The sequence below is a fragment of the Amblyomma americanum genome, chromosome 1 (genome assembly GCF_052857255.1).
Source record: "Amblyomma americanum isolate KBUSLIRL-KWMA chromosome 1, ASM5285725v1, whole genome shotgun sequence".
Classification (NCBI taxonomy): Eukaryota; Metazoa; Arthropoda; class Arachnida; order Ixodida; family Ixodidae; genus Amblyomma; species Amblyomma americanum.
Window position 1 is genome coordinate 133,614,860 of NC_135497.1, and position 14,515 is coordinate 133,629,374.

Below are 14,515 nucleotides of genomic sequence, written 5' to 3' on the forward strand. Positions count from 1 at the left end.
CGAGCGCCGATGCTACTTCATGTGTGCTTGGCGGCGGCATAGTCTCGTCGCTACCGTCGCACTCATCACTGTCGGCTCTTCTCACTGCACGTGAGCCCTGTGACGTCTGCTGGGAGCATGCAGCCTCAGTTATATACGCTCGGCACAGATGAGTTCCGCAAACTCTGACTACTGTTCAAGTTCATGCGGCGGAAGACATTCAAGAACAGTGCAAATTCGAAACCACGTGGACGCAATGTGCCGACTCGCGCAGAATTTCAACATTGCAAGCGAATTGGCTCCCTTTAAGCTTGAATTTCATTTTGTTTGATCAAGTTTTCACTCTCGCGTGCAATTTGAATTAATGAGGTTCCACTGTGCACATTGTATGGCGGCTTGGGTATACGTGGCGAGTGCGAATCCGAAAAATCGAGCAGTCAGTTGTGGTGCGTCCAAAATTTCAGGCTCTCTTATACATTGGCTGTATGGGCCATGTCGCGGTGCCGCGAGAAAGTCTGAACAATGAAGCATGTTCGAAAAATCAGGCGTCCAAATTTTCGATCTTCGACTGTATTACTTATGGTGGACCGCAAGCCTCTCACTAAATAAGGAGACTAACAGTTTTTATTAAAAAGTTAACTAAGTTGCAGAAAATTTTGGGTGAAACACTCGGTGCACGATATCTAGGTTGTTTATTTCTCATGATTGTGGCTTCCAAGTGCTTTGCTCCTTTTGACACACTGCAGAATTGTTATTGTTTTGTTGCCGGTAGTGCTTGCCGTGATGTTGCTTTCTCTCATATGGGTTCCCATTGCTTTCTTTTTTTACCTTTGCACAGGATGTAGATGAACTCAAGGATGTTGTTGTCAAGACCGGAAAACGTGACATTCAAGAAACAAAAGCAGCAATGCGCCTTTACAATCGTGTCAACCGTATCATTGGTAGCATGGATCATCTAATTGACAAACTGAATGAAGAACGAAAGTCAATGCAGATTAAACTTGATTCTACGGAGGGCGCTGCAAGTGAAAAGACCAAGTAAGCACCACTTCTGGGATTTTGTGTTATATTTCTATGCTTGCAGCTCCTAGTTATTTGTCATTTTGAAGAGCCCCTCTGGCTCATACTAGCATAAACCGTATTTCTTTTTCAGGATCACTTGTTACATTTGTCCCTGCATAGTTTAGGTGTTAGTACAGTCGAGCCCGCTTATAACTAACATGAGCGTCACGTGGCGTCCGTTTGTTATATCTCGAAGTTCGTAGTAAGTGGACCATGGTTTAAAGACAGTTGTTTGTTAAAACACAATTTTTTCTTTGCGAGAAAGTTCGTGATGGACGTCTGTTTTTGCAGCGCAGATCCAATGAGGGAGATATCCAGTTTATATAAGCAGAAGTGTGCTCTTCACCAAGGCCCTTGACGTAGACAAGTTGTGTGAGGCTCTCTGTGTAGCCCATTGCTACAGGCGCGCTTATGGGTGCTGGCTCTGAAGTTTCATCCTTTTCCGATTCCTCCGCTTCACTCTCGTCTCGCACTTCAGAAACGATGCCCTCGCCTGTGCACGGTTCCGCAGTGTCGGCGTCGTCATCGACAGAAATAAAATCATTCCAACTAATGTCACGACCCCCCCACGTCGGAGGCGATGACGCGCTGCCACAAATCGCCGCCAAGCTTGTCATTTTCCGAAGCATCAGGCTCGGCATCAGACACTCGACGAAGCCGGCCTTGTGGAAGCAGTTCCGCTCGCCAGTGGCCGTCACCTCCTCCCAGGCCGCTTTCATCATCTCTGCCACTGAATACAATGGAAATGGGCACGGTGTTCCCATCCGCCATCCCGAAATACAACCAGGCATCTTGTTGCGGTGCGGATGTTTCGTTGGCTTCGTTCAAATCTCGGGTAGAATAGAGAGAGGCGGGCTAGTTAGTGACTAGTAGTAGAATGCATCTTGAAACAGCGCAAAAAAGACAAGGGACGAGGAAAAGATCAACAGGACAGAGCGCGGACTCGGACGTTTCATTGGCTTCGTTCAAATATCGGGTATAATAGAGAGAGGCGGGCTAGTTGGTGACTAGTAGTAGAGTGCATCTTGAAACCGCGCAAAAATGACAAGGGACGAGGAAGAGACCAACAGGACAGAGCACAGACTGCTCTCTGTACTGTTGGTCTCTTCCTCATCCCTTGTCTTTTTTGCGCGGTTTCAAGATGCATTCTACTACTAGTCACCAACTAGCCTGCCTCTCTCTGTTCTACCGGAGATTTGAACGAAGCCTACGAAACGTCCGCACTGCAACAAGGGTGACAAAAGCGCGCGATGGTGCAGATGTGCAACGCACACAGACGGCAATCAAGCCAATCAAGATAAAGGTACAAACTCACAGCGCCAGCGGTGAGACCAATGAGGGGCGCCCGTGAGCGTCAGTGCAGCCGCCTCTTGGCTCCCACGGAAGGCCTGCTTCACGGAGCATGACCTCCGCGATCGAGACCGGCAGCGGCGCGGCTGATCGCGGAGGCTGCGTACAGATTTGCAAGAGAGTGAGCAGAGGGCAGCAGAATTCCGAGGAAGGGCAGGAGGGCGATCTTGGAAGGCGCGTCGGCGGGGAAAGGGTAGCTCACTTGAGAACGGCACAAAACGGGGTGTGCATTTCGCCTGCGATGAGGCTCTGGAAAACATACCGCACGCCGGGCGCACAAAGCGGTTGGAGGCAGGTTATCTCGCCGTCCGTTCGCTGTAACCGATCAGCAGGGCTTAATGGCATTCATTATACGTGATTTTGTGCGATTGAAACAATGTATATTTTGACGGTCGGGTCGCGCAGGTCTCGTTCGTTATAGGCGAAAGTTCGTTTTAAGTGGGGCGTTATATGTGGGCTCGACTGTACCTAGAGGCTACTGTGCACCCTGCCATTTAGATCACCCATAAATTTCATTTTCTGAAATTTTCATTGTGTCCAGCATGTCATGAAGCACTGCGAAGGAAGCTTTCATCCCCATAAAAATGTTGAAAGGGGGAAAGTGGAGTCACAGGCATTAGAAGCAGTTCAGCTGGGTTCTCTGTTTATATGTTCACAAATCGCACTGCTCCTTCATTTTCTATCTTTACTGTCAGCCTGCTGCAGGTGGCCCTTTTAGGGAGTTTAATCTACATCACAGCAGTCAGCAGTTCACTTTTCATAGCTGTTTGGTATTGGCATAATGGGGCTACTGCTGACATCGTCTTCAGCAGACAGTGAGACTGGGAACATCACAAGACACTCAACTCATTACTGTGGGCGATTCGAATTGTAACTGAAAATGATATCACCCTGCCTGCACTGCCTAAGGACCATTATGAGACAGTGTGCACAATCCTTTGCCTTGCTTTGTGGACGGCCAACACTGCCTTAAGGAATAGTACGTATTTGTCCAAAATGATTGAATGTGTGTGCCATGCCTAGTACACTTCTTGGCAATGTGTAAGCCTTTCTGACTGCTAGTCAATACATAGAAGCCATAGTGACCCTTCAAATTGAGACACGGTGTCAGCAGAGATATATGGAGTAGGAGGTGCTAACCACACTGTCGTGTTTGGCAGATGGCTGAAGGGTAGTATGGGGAGCTTTCTCTGCTGACTGTGTTAAGGTAGACCTGCCACATTTTTTGTTGCAGATTGCATTTTTGAACAGCTTTTTATTCAATTTATTTGTCTGTCCACTAAAAAGATGAAAGTAGAATAAAAGGGGTGCTGAAAGGAAACTTAAGAGTACAGCTCTTTGGTGCTCAGTAAAACACGTTGCGGGGCTAGTTGGTTATGCATATTCTTTCGTTAAAATTTAAGCAGCGCTAACTTTTAGGACGAATACACAGAAGACATGACAGGACGGGCGCTGTTCCTCGTTCCTGGCTTCCGTGTCGTAGTTGTTGGTGTAGGTGGCTTAACCGCTTGTCCAAGTAGCAAAGCGAAATGCTGCTTGGGAGGTGGCTGCCACGGGCAGATCCCGGAGGGTGGCTGGGAGCATAACACGCCACCTGTCAGCTGTGAAGAGCTGCGCTCAAATTACCGACTCTTATAATCGTCTGTCAATTTCTTTGTGTATAAAATTTTCACGAGTGAAGTGTTATTAAAGTAAGTAGGAACTTGTCACAGCACAGGCAAACTCCTGTTTCTTTGTCTGGCATGTCTAGCACAAGAACTTATGCTTTAAGCCTCCGCAGTCGCTCAATGGTTGTGGCGCTAGGCTCCTGACCCGAAAAACATGGGTTTGATCCTGGCTGCGGGAGCCGAATTTCGATGGAGGCGAGATTCTAGAGGCCCTGTGTACTGTGCGATGTACACGGTTAAAGAATCCCTGGCGGTCGAAATTTCCGGAGCCTTTCACTATGGCGTCCCTCATGGTGTGAGTCCCTTTGGGATGTTAGACCCCCCATAACTCAAGCCAAACCAAAGAAAACTTGTGCTTTAGCTTATTCTTGCGAGGTTACGTGATTACCATTTCTTTTCATAGTGGCAAAGCTAGGTTTCATATTATTTAGATATATTGAGTTATTAAAGATGCAGATCCATTATTTCAATGTGACTCTGCCTACACTTTGCACCCAGGGACAACTTGATTGAGATCAACGACCTGGTGCTAGCTATGCGGCGCATCCAGAAGTCATCTAGTGACACACGTCTTGAGATGATCACCGACCTCTTGGACACACTAGACATTGACCATGATGGTGCTGTGAAGATTGACCATGTCTTAAAGGTATGTTTTCCACCCAAGGGGAACATGTTTTAATTTAATGAAATAGAATAATAATTTTAATAAAATTTAATTTCATGTGCAACAATTTCTTCAGCACTTATGCAATATGTTATGCAACTTTTTGTGGAGAGCTTTCAAGAAATCCTGCTGCAGGGAACTTGCTAGAATGCATGCTATTGGTTTCTCTTGACATTAAGCTATGCAATAAAGCTAAAATTATCATCCTGCCTGTCATAGAAGCTGAGTTATAGAATTTTAAAGTTGTCACTTCAGAAACAGGAAGACAAATTTTTCTTCTCGTTTGTGAAGTACGAAGTTCAAAACCCTGTTACTCAACTTCTGTGATAAGCAGGATAATAATTTTACCCTTATTGCATAGCTTGTTGTCAAGACAAGCGGACGGTATACATTCTAGCAAGTTCCCTGCAGCAAAATTTCGTTAAAGCTCTCCACAAAAAGTTACATAACATATTGCATCAAGTCCACAAGGACTTGTTGTACATTAAATTAAATTTCATATTTGGAATCAACATGCAAAAATACATGTTCCCTGAAGATTTCATAATTGTGGCTTCATTAATAGAAATTTTTTTTCTAAGACCAGCTTCCCCCCTTAACCAGCAATGGTTACAGTGCAAGGGACCATCAGTCTTCTGAAGGGAACAAAAGAAAATGGGGCAGGTTTTGCTTGGGATGATTCAGGTTTCATGATACATAATGGTTGAAAACGTGGATTGGTTGAAACATGTGACTGCCTTGGTTTTTTTACAAGATGTGGTTTTAAGTAGTGTTAGTTCTTTATTGCTGTGGATGTCCATCAGTGGGCAAAGAAAAGTTTCATCTCAGTTTTGATTTTTTGGAGAGCTGCTTAGGTATGACGTTTAGTGGTGGTGCTTGTAGGCTGCCAGTTGCGTTTTTTGTGGCTAGAGAGAATTTGAACAGCATTGGCAGCATCTCGCATTGTGTTTATTCAGATAATGGTACCAGCTTCAAAATTTACTGCCTGCCAAGAAAATATTTTATTTTTGTTGTAACTGCACTCAAGCGCAGTTAAGGGTGCCATTTTATTTGAAAGATTGTAATGTGGGTTATTGATCAGGAGAACCATAAAAAGTACATGGTGGCACAGAGTTTAGAACCTGTCATCTAAGCATTTAAGTTTGAGAGCATTTATTTTATGAGGCTAATGTGAAAAGTAACCTCATAGTTCAGGTTTATTAGCAAAAAGAAAAGAAAACTATGATAAAAATTAGTGCTGTCAAAGCTTTTTAGTTTTATTTGTGTTGAGTGGAGTGCAAACACCGTCGTGCAACACGTCAACCACACCTGAACTTAGTGATATGCTTTGCTTGACCTTTAGAAATGCCAGTGTGCACCTGACGATCTGACCTGATAGAAATTGTTTTATCTGCATATGACATTCTAATGGCGTTCTTTTAAACATGTACCATATATGAGAAGCAGAAAAGCACATATTATTAATACCAGGAGCTAAAAATCAATGTGCAATCATCTGAAAGTATTGAAGTGGAACAGAGAAACTTGTGTGCCACTCCAGATTTTTTTGTAAATGGCAGACAGAGTAGGTACTGTTTTCGTAGTATACTGAGGCAACTGTGGAATGCTGTCACACTGGCACCAAAGCCAGTTGACTCAAATAAAAGCTGCAAATTATGTCTCAGCATGTGGGCTACAGTTTAAATTGAGTAACAGTAGGGTTGCCCTCAAAATTTGCATATGGCAATAATTTTTCATCTTAGAGGCAATGGTGTAAAATTTGTACCTCATATCATATGTGCACTTTATAAGAATTCTCCACGCAGTAAAGAATCGTGAGGCATAAAATCAAAATCCCCAACACTCAAAAAGGAAGGAAAAGTTATATACCTCTGGGGGGAGGGGAGGGGGGGGGAGGGGAGGGGAGGGGAGGGGGGGGGGGGGGTATGCAACTAGGGTTGTTTTAGTGTGTGGTGGAAGTAAATATTTTCATGAAGTTGAGTATGAGTAATGCCATCATACTTAGGCAAATCATTATTCTTCTGTTTGCTATCACCACGTTACCTCTTTCGTTATCGTTAGCTCACGGACGCCGACCGTCTGTCCATGTCTACCACCTTTTTCTTGTGTATGCATCCTTGTGTTTTCGCTGGCACTCCGTTTTTTTCAAGTTCAACTCCTTCATTATAGTACCGTAAAAACCCGCATATACATAATACAGACCTGCATATAATACAAGGTGTAATTTGGGGATAGCAAAAACGGAATAAAAAAGTTTTCACCTGCGTATAATGCGATTAAGGCAGTCAGCTCAAAAAAATTCCAGAAGTCACGAAAGCTGAACGTCCTCTGATTATTTGTGTACGGCGGCGCGCTGAATATTGCATGTGTAGCGCGGGCGCCAGATATCTGGCAGATACAGATCAGGTGCCACGCTCGCGCCTACTCGTGTCCTGTGCCGCGAACATGCGCACACTGGTTCCGGCATACACGTGGGCACGCACGCTTCGGAAGTGTCCGTAGTCAGTACTTTAGTGAGAGTCATCGTCGGGTATACTGTCGTCTAAAAACCCCTTTCAGAGATATCTTTTCAGAGAAACACATCTTCAATGCTGTGGAGCGTGTTTGATATATTACTTTTTATAATATAACAACCGTTGAGCTCCTCGGCAATGCTAGCCCTACCATCTGCCATTCAACTGCACAGCGTAGCGGGAGAGACCATGTCCGGTGGCAGTAACTGCAGACTCTTCGTACCACATCCAGACCATATAGCAGCGCTTGATGCAGTACCGATGCTTTCAGCAGCTACGATTACTTTCTTTTTAAAAGCAGCCAAAGACTGCTTTCGTGGTCCCAATGCCATGGGAGGTGCGATCGTTCTGGGCATTGCGAGGTAAGGTCAGCATAGTGACCTGGCGTCGAAATCGATACTACCGGCCTACTCCACCTCCTCTCGCTTGAAGCGTTGTGATAATAGCGCTCGATAATAACAAAATCAGAACTGCAGATTTTGGCCGAAAATTGTTTGGATCCGCATATAATGCGAGGTGGAAATTTTAAATGCTAAAATCTGGAAGAAAACCTCGTATTATATGCTGGTTTTTGCAGTATTCAGGTTCATAAGATATGCAGATTCTTACCGTACTTTCTGACTGTGTGTCATATTTGTTACATTTCTCTAGTCCATTGACGCAAGGGCTGTAGTATTATGATGAATCATCTTGCAATATACAGGGCCGTATAATTAATTAGCTGCAAGCCAAATAATCAGTGGTGTACAAATGCTCAGAATATTTAATAGTTTGTGGATAGTAGCAGTTAGCATTTGATTCAGCTTGCATCTTGGTTTTATTTCTTGAAGTATTCGAGTTTGTTTTTAATACCGTAAAAACCCATGCATAATACGAGGTTTTTTCTCATAATTAGCGTCCCAAATGTCCGCCTCGTACTATTTGCTAATCTGAACAAAAATTTTCGAAGTTGCTTGAAGTTTTGGTTTCGTTATTGTGGCATGGCTACGGCTTGGCTTTGCTATTGTCGCGTGGCTATGGCTTGGCTTCGTTACTCTCGACAAGCAATGTCACGATGTCGTTTCTTTGTTGTTGATCCGTTGCATGTGCCGAGGGGTCGTTGTGTGCCGTGTGCCTGTTGACAGCGCATGTGCTCGCATGTAAGCCACGCTTCGTGAAGTGGATGTTTTTTTCTGAGCAAGATGTCAGGGTCTCGAAAACAGTACTCGGCTGCTTTCAAGCGAAAAGTGATTTTAGCTGCAGAGAACATCGGCAGCAGTGTGTCCGGGAGGCAGTTTGGTGTCATCGAGGGAAGCATTCGTGGGTGGCGACAACAGAAAGAAGCTCTTTTCGCGTGCAGCGGAACGTGATGAAGCTTCCGTGGCCAGAAGAATGGCGCATTCCCAGAAATTGAACTTGGCCTGACGGAGTTCGTATGGCAACAGCGAGCTGCGCATCTAGCTGTGAGCATGGAGCTTATGCAGGCAAAAGCTTGAGAGCTTGCAAAAGAAAAAGGGATACCGCGCTCTGCCTTCAAAGCGAGCAAGCACTGGATCCATCGCTACATGTGCCGTGCTGGCTTTTCACTACGCCGGCGGACCTCGATTTCACAGAAGCTGCCTGAAGCGTTCGAAGAACTGCTTGTGAGTTTACAGTGCCATGTTATTTCTTTGCGCAAGCCAAAGAACTTTCTGTTGGGCCAATGCTGATCAGACACCGGTTTACCTGGACATGCCATCGCCCCTCACCGTGCACAGGAAGGGGTCTAAACAAGTTAGCGTCCGGTCCACTGGCAACAAAAAAACGCGAGTTACAGTCATGTTATCGTGCACGGCAGATGGCCGCAAGCTCCCCCCTTACGTGATCTTCATGAGGAAAACAATGCCAAAAGGTGAGGAGCTGCTGAAAAATGCGATGTCACGAGAAAGGGTGGATGAATGAGGATCTAGTCTTGGACTGGTTAAAGTCCATGTGGTGTAGGCGACCTGGTGCACTGTTGGCTCTGCCATCCATCCTTGTGCTGGAGGATGCGTTTCGTTGCCATTTGGCCGACTCAATGAAGAGGCTGCTACGTGGCTGCAGCACTGAACTCGTTGTTATTCCGGGTGGAATGACGTCACAACTACAGTCCCTTGATGTTTGTGTAAACAAACCCTTCAAGGACGCAGTCAAGCGGTGCTACACAGAGTGGATGCGCTCAGGTGAGCCTGCAGTGATGCCAACTGGGTGGCTGAAGCAGGCTTCACCAGCCACACTGTGCAAATGGATCGTGGACGCGTGGGTGGTCATCCCAGAAGATCTTGCGTGTCATTCTTTTAAGAAGTGCGGCATCTCGAACGCACTCGATGGCACGGAGATGGGTACATTTGGGATGATTTGTCGGACAAAAAAATGTCCAAAGAAAGCGCTGCTGAAGATGGAAGTGATTGAAGTGAAGTGCGGGATGCGATTTGAATAAATGTCTTCTCTGAGCTTTCGTCACTCGCATTATACGCGGGCAAAGCTTTTTTTTCCCATTTCGCATCCCTAAAACTTCACCTCATATTATATTTGGGTTCGCATTATATGCGGGTTTTTACGGTATTTGAAAATGATGAATAACAGCTTTCATCACCTGCATGCATGATCATGCAACATGGCATTTCAGAACTGCTCTCTCTATTAAAATTCACAAGGTCTCGCACTATTGCATAAGTAAACTTGATCTTTCCTCACAGTGTCAGTTGCCAGTATGCAGCAAAGGCACATGTGCACAGTAGTGAAAGACCTTGCATCTGCCTATCACTTCTTTAATTTATTGCCCGCCAATACAATTAAGCTGATGCCCAACATCACTTGCCACTAATTTTGGCGCAGCTGCTTCATGCTTGCGCATCAAAAATGGAGAGTATCAGAGCAGCCTGCACGTCATTGTTGTCAACAGCCACGATGCTTTCAACTGGGCATGAACATGTACCTTGGTGTACATACCTTCCAAGAAAGGAAACAAGTGAAGTGCTGCCAGCTAAGTTACATGTCGTCTTAGATCACCATGATAGAAGATGTAAGGCTGTGCATGAATGGGCGAGTAATATCAGAGTCAGTTGAATCACTGCACATGTATGAAAGCATGCACTCCTGCAGTGTTCTCAAGTTAACCTTTAGATAAAAAGGAAAAAAATTGTGTATTAGAACCTGCAAGCTACTTTTTTCTTAAGCTGGTTAGGACAAGAAATGAGTGGACATAGAAGTAAATGCTGCAAGAAGGCGTGATGCCAGCCTACTTGACTGCATCATGTAGAGTGGAGCTCCATGTGCAATGCTGGGTCGTGTGGTACAGATGTCTAGTGGCATACTTTCATTTTCATGTTGTATGTGCTTGTCTCATTGCAGCAGTGAAATCTGCTTCTGTAACCACAACACAGTCTGCTCCTGTGAAACATTTTCTGGAATTTTTGTTCTAACTGAAGCCTGCTACATTAGAGAAAGCATAATTTCAATGCCATTACTTTTGACCAACATTCTTGGGAGCATTTAACGTGGCACCAAAATTCATGTGCGGAATTCAAGTAATTCCGACAGTTTGGAGCCAAATCATCGAAGTGTTGTTCGTGTACAAGAAGGAAATATTGCTAATCAAGTTGCTGCACTAGTTCACATAGCATTGTAAAAGGTTTAATGAGCTCAACGAGGAAGGTTAGTACAATGAAACCAAGGCACAATGGGCAAATTTGCATTACCTCATAAAAAAATACGCTGGCTCAGGCAGCTTGCGCTTTCTCTTCTGGGGTTATGAATGAATCGGAAAGGAATTTCGAGCTACTTCTTGCTCGCCAAGCTGAAGCTGCTGCTGTTTGGCCATTCTATGGGTGTTTTATTCCTTTCGCCCACTGGGTGCTACACCACCAGCTACTATGAGCCTAGCAAATGATTTATTTTTTTCAGTGTATAGTACCGTTGTTACAAGGAGAAGAGCATCTCTCCTAGCTGATTGTTATACGGCATGGATTCCTTCTCAACAAACTCTAAGCTTACTTCTCATGTAATCATTAAGTCAAAATCATATGATGCATTTTTAATGCTGCACAATTGCGTGGGCGTTCATAAATAAAATTTTTGCAGTGTTGCATATCAGCTTCTTTTTATTACTATGTTTAGTGAAAAGTGTTTAATTTGTAATTTAAGCTAATAGTATGTATGTTTGATAATGTTCTGTTCAATTCTCACTCAGTTTTTATTTGTATTTGCTTTTTAACCAAATATTTGCAACCGCACATCGCTACAAACTGTATGCCAAGGGCTGTACACTGAAGCAGGTGTCTTTGCGGGTGCAGGTGATTGACACTCTTGGCCGCGAGAATGTCAAGGTGAGCCCAGCTCAGATGAAGGAGATCATTGAACTTCTCATCAAAGAAGAAGTCCTGCAGGCCAAGAACAAAGAACAGCAGGCAGCCAGTACTGATGCTGCAGCACAACCGCCCTCTTCCGAGCATAAAGAGCAGCAGCATGAAAACAAAAACACGTAGTGCACTCTGGGTGCATTGGCATTGTAATATAGTGTAACACTATCCTTGAGAAACAGCTCATACAGCAGTGTTTTTTCATTTAGTTTTATGGTTGTTTGAAGGCAGGCAGTTAAAAGCTTTGTCTGAAATGGCTTTGTTAACCGTGTGTGCATGTGGAAAGGTATACAAAGATTGTTGGTGTCAGCTATTCCTTCAAGTGGAAGAGACGTGATAAAATCTTCATCTAGATGACTGGGCTCTACTGTCCTTACAAAGCATGGCAGAAAAGTCTGCCTGTAGGAACAATACTTACGTAACTTTCGGAAATCAATAGTTACGTAACTTTCGGATCAGTGACACCTTGAGGTGTGATATACAAGTGTTTTCTTGTTGTATGGTCTCTCTTTTTTTTTTTTCATGGATCCTGTGCATGTGACTGTAAAATTGTTCAGGTCATGCCTGGTAAAAGGATGTCAGCATTCTGGCAAGAAGTTGAGGATGATGCTGTACTGAAGGGAGTTGCCTTAAATGATGCGGTATTTGCCTAGTTCATGTTGTATACGTTTATTGATTCAGCTGCTTAAAAATATTTTTTTCTGTAAGTGAGAGTTATGTTTTCTGCTAGTGTAAAGCATTTCTGCTTTTCTACACAGCATTGTTGTGTGCTGTTTATTGGATTACTAGTTCTTTTTTTGCAAAATACAGTTTCCCACTTATTGTTGTTCTTTTCATAAATTTTGTTCTGGCATGCAAGGTTGTAAAATCAATTATAAGACGAGCATGTTTTAAAACTCTATTAAACTCTATATGTTTGAACCACACACATGCATTATTTTTTATGCTGGTTAGTGCTAGTGCTTGCCTGTTCTATGGACTCTGTGATTGCAATCCCACTGTGTGCTGAAAGTCTTTTGTGGTTATGGATAAGCAGGAGGGTAATTGCTAGACATCTTGTTCAAAGAGGAATGTATTATCACTAGGGATGATTCACATGCTAATTAATAAATGCGCACATGGCATAGAACTGCTGAACTATGTTTATCTGTTTTATGCTTGTTTGAATTGAAAATGTTGTTAATGTTATTAAATAAATGTGTAATTTAGTATGTTTTTTGTGCTAGAATCCCATTTCTGTATTGAAGACAATATCTCACTGGGCATCTTGAGTTCATTGCTTGCCTCTTCCTTGTGTTATTCCCCGAAATAGCAGCCTGCTTTGGTTTGTTACTTTTTTCCGGTGTTGCTTAGCCTATTCTTCTGTTTATAATACAGGTCTGGGTATCAGCGAGTGGCAGAAGTAGTGCTTTAACAATGGCACTAACATTTGCGCTTAAATACGTTGATATGCTTAAATTTTGCTATTTCATAGGCCAGATGTTAATTTTTTGCTGTTCTGTTCCATTTGCAGTGCTTTGCAGCAGCTGTCACACATAACCTGAACATGCTTCATTTACCTTTGTATTTCTGCTGTTTATCAATCTTCGGCTTTTCAGTGCTAGTACTAGGTGTGTGGTGGCCAGGTCATTATTATTTCCTGAACTTTTAACATTTACTTACTAAAGCCCGTGTTAATTGCATTAGACCACTTAAAGTAATTTATATATTTGGGTTTGGGTTAAGTCCGATGGCAGCTGTACTAAGGCCATCTTTTACGAGTACCCTTATCATAATCCCGGATTTCACAGTCTTACTATACTTTCTGCGTAAAGGCATGTGGTAAAGTGTACTGAACTACAAAAGCTGTCCAGTTTCGTCTGATGGAGGAGGCTTCACAGCAGCACTTCTTGCATGTCACTTTTACAAAACGGCTGCCTTTTCTATATCTTGCTCCAGGAGAGACATGTTGTACAGCCTTAGGCTTCGATTCTTGTGTATGCATTTATAAATGACTGCTCACAAGTGTATGAATTATATTCATTGAATGAATCTTAATGTCAAGCATTTTGTCTTTGAAAGAAATATTTATTGGGGTGAGCGTAGCTTCGGTTGCAAAACAGGTGTAGGTGGCAGCAGGCCTGCAACAGCATTGTCTGGATGCATGGCTGCATTGGCTGGAAAGCACAGAAGTTGCAGGCGTTGCTCAAAGGCATGGCCAAGGACAACTGGCACCATCTGCGGCAAAGCATCAGGATGCCAGCCTGGACCTGAAATGGTGATGTGTGGCTGTCTTTGGCCAGAGTCAGAAACAGCCTGGTGTAGGTTTACAACACTCAGCCTGAGAATTTTATTCATTTTTATTTTTGTGCATATTTAATGCTTCATGAGCAGCTTATATGGCATTGCTGGTGATGCGTGCATCATTGTTGAAATAGGAGGGTTTTCCGCATATTAAAACGGTGCTCGACCAAGAACTTCGTGTGTACAGCAAACATTTCGTTTAGTTTCAGTATGCTGGAGGTTGCACATGCAAACCATAAACAATATATGCAACTTGCCCCACTGGGACTACCCTTCAAAATGGACTGAATAATTTTACTTTCCTCATTCTTCTGTCGACAAGACTTTTTTTAACCATTGCTATTGGCTTAGAATTCTAGTTACGTAAGTGCATTGCCCTAAAAGAATACTCATGGGGCTTGAGTACTGCCTTTCAAAAAATTTGTTGTTTCCATTCCTTTCTCCAGTGCTAAACAAAGCTTTCGGGAGAGGGGAACAGACCACATAGCACTTTGGGTTCATTCCTGGCCATAGTAGCTGCATTTCATTGGAGGCGAAAAGCAATAGGCACCCGTGTGCGGTGCAGTGTCGGTGCACATTTAAGGTCCCCAGATGGTCAAAATTATTCCAGAGCACCCCACTAGGGCACCTTTCACT

The 14,515-nt window shown here is 43.7% G+C and overlaps 2 protein-coding genes across 3 annotated transcripts in view; one reads left to right on the plus strand and one right to left on the minus strand.

Moving 5' to 3' along the window:
- The window catches only part of LOC144113692 (mitochondrial proton/calcium exchanger protein-like), a 45,478-nt gene extending 31,836 nt beyond the window's left edge, over nt 1-13,642 (plus strand). The window contains exons 10-12 of the mRNA XM_077646941.1: nt 818-1,017; nt 4,557-4,707; nt 11,531-13,642. Of these exons, the coding sequence (XP_077503067.1) occupies nt 818-1,017; nt 4,557-4,707; nt 11,531-11,722 (543 nt within the window). The 3' untranslated portion in view covers nt 11,723-13,642. The remainder of the gene's footprint in view (nt 1-817; nt 1,018-4,556; nt 4,708-11,530) is intronic.
- Nucleotides 13,643-13,652: 10 nt separating this feature from the next.
- The window catches only part of CCAP (Crustacean cardioactive peptide), an 88,982-nt gene continuing 88,119 nt past the window's right edge, over nt 13,653-14,515 (minus strand). Inside the window, exon 5 of one of the 2 annotated variants that reach the window (XM_077646943.1) lies at nt 13,653-13,845. The gene's annotated coding sequence lies outside the window, so the exon portion shown is untranslated. The remainder of the gene's footprint in view (nt 13,846-14,515) is intronic. The other variant, XM_077646942.1, reaches the window with a different exon arrangement.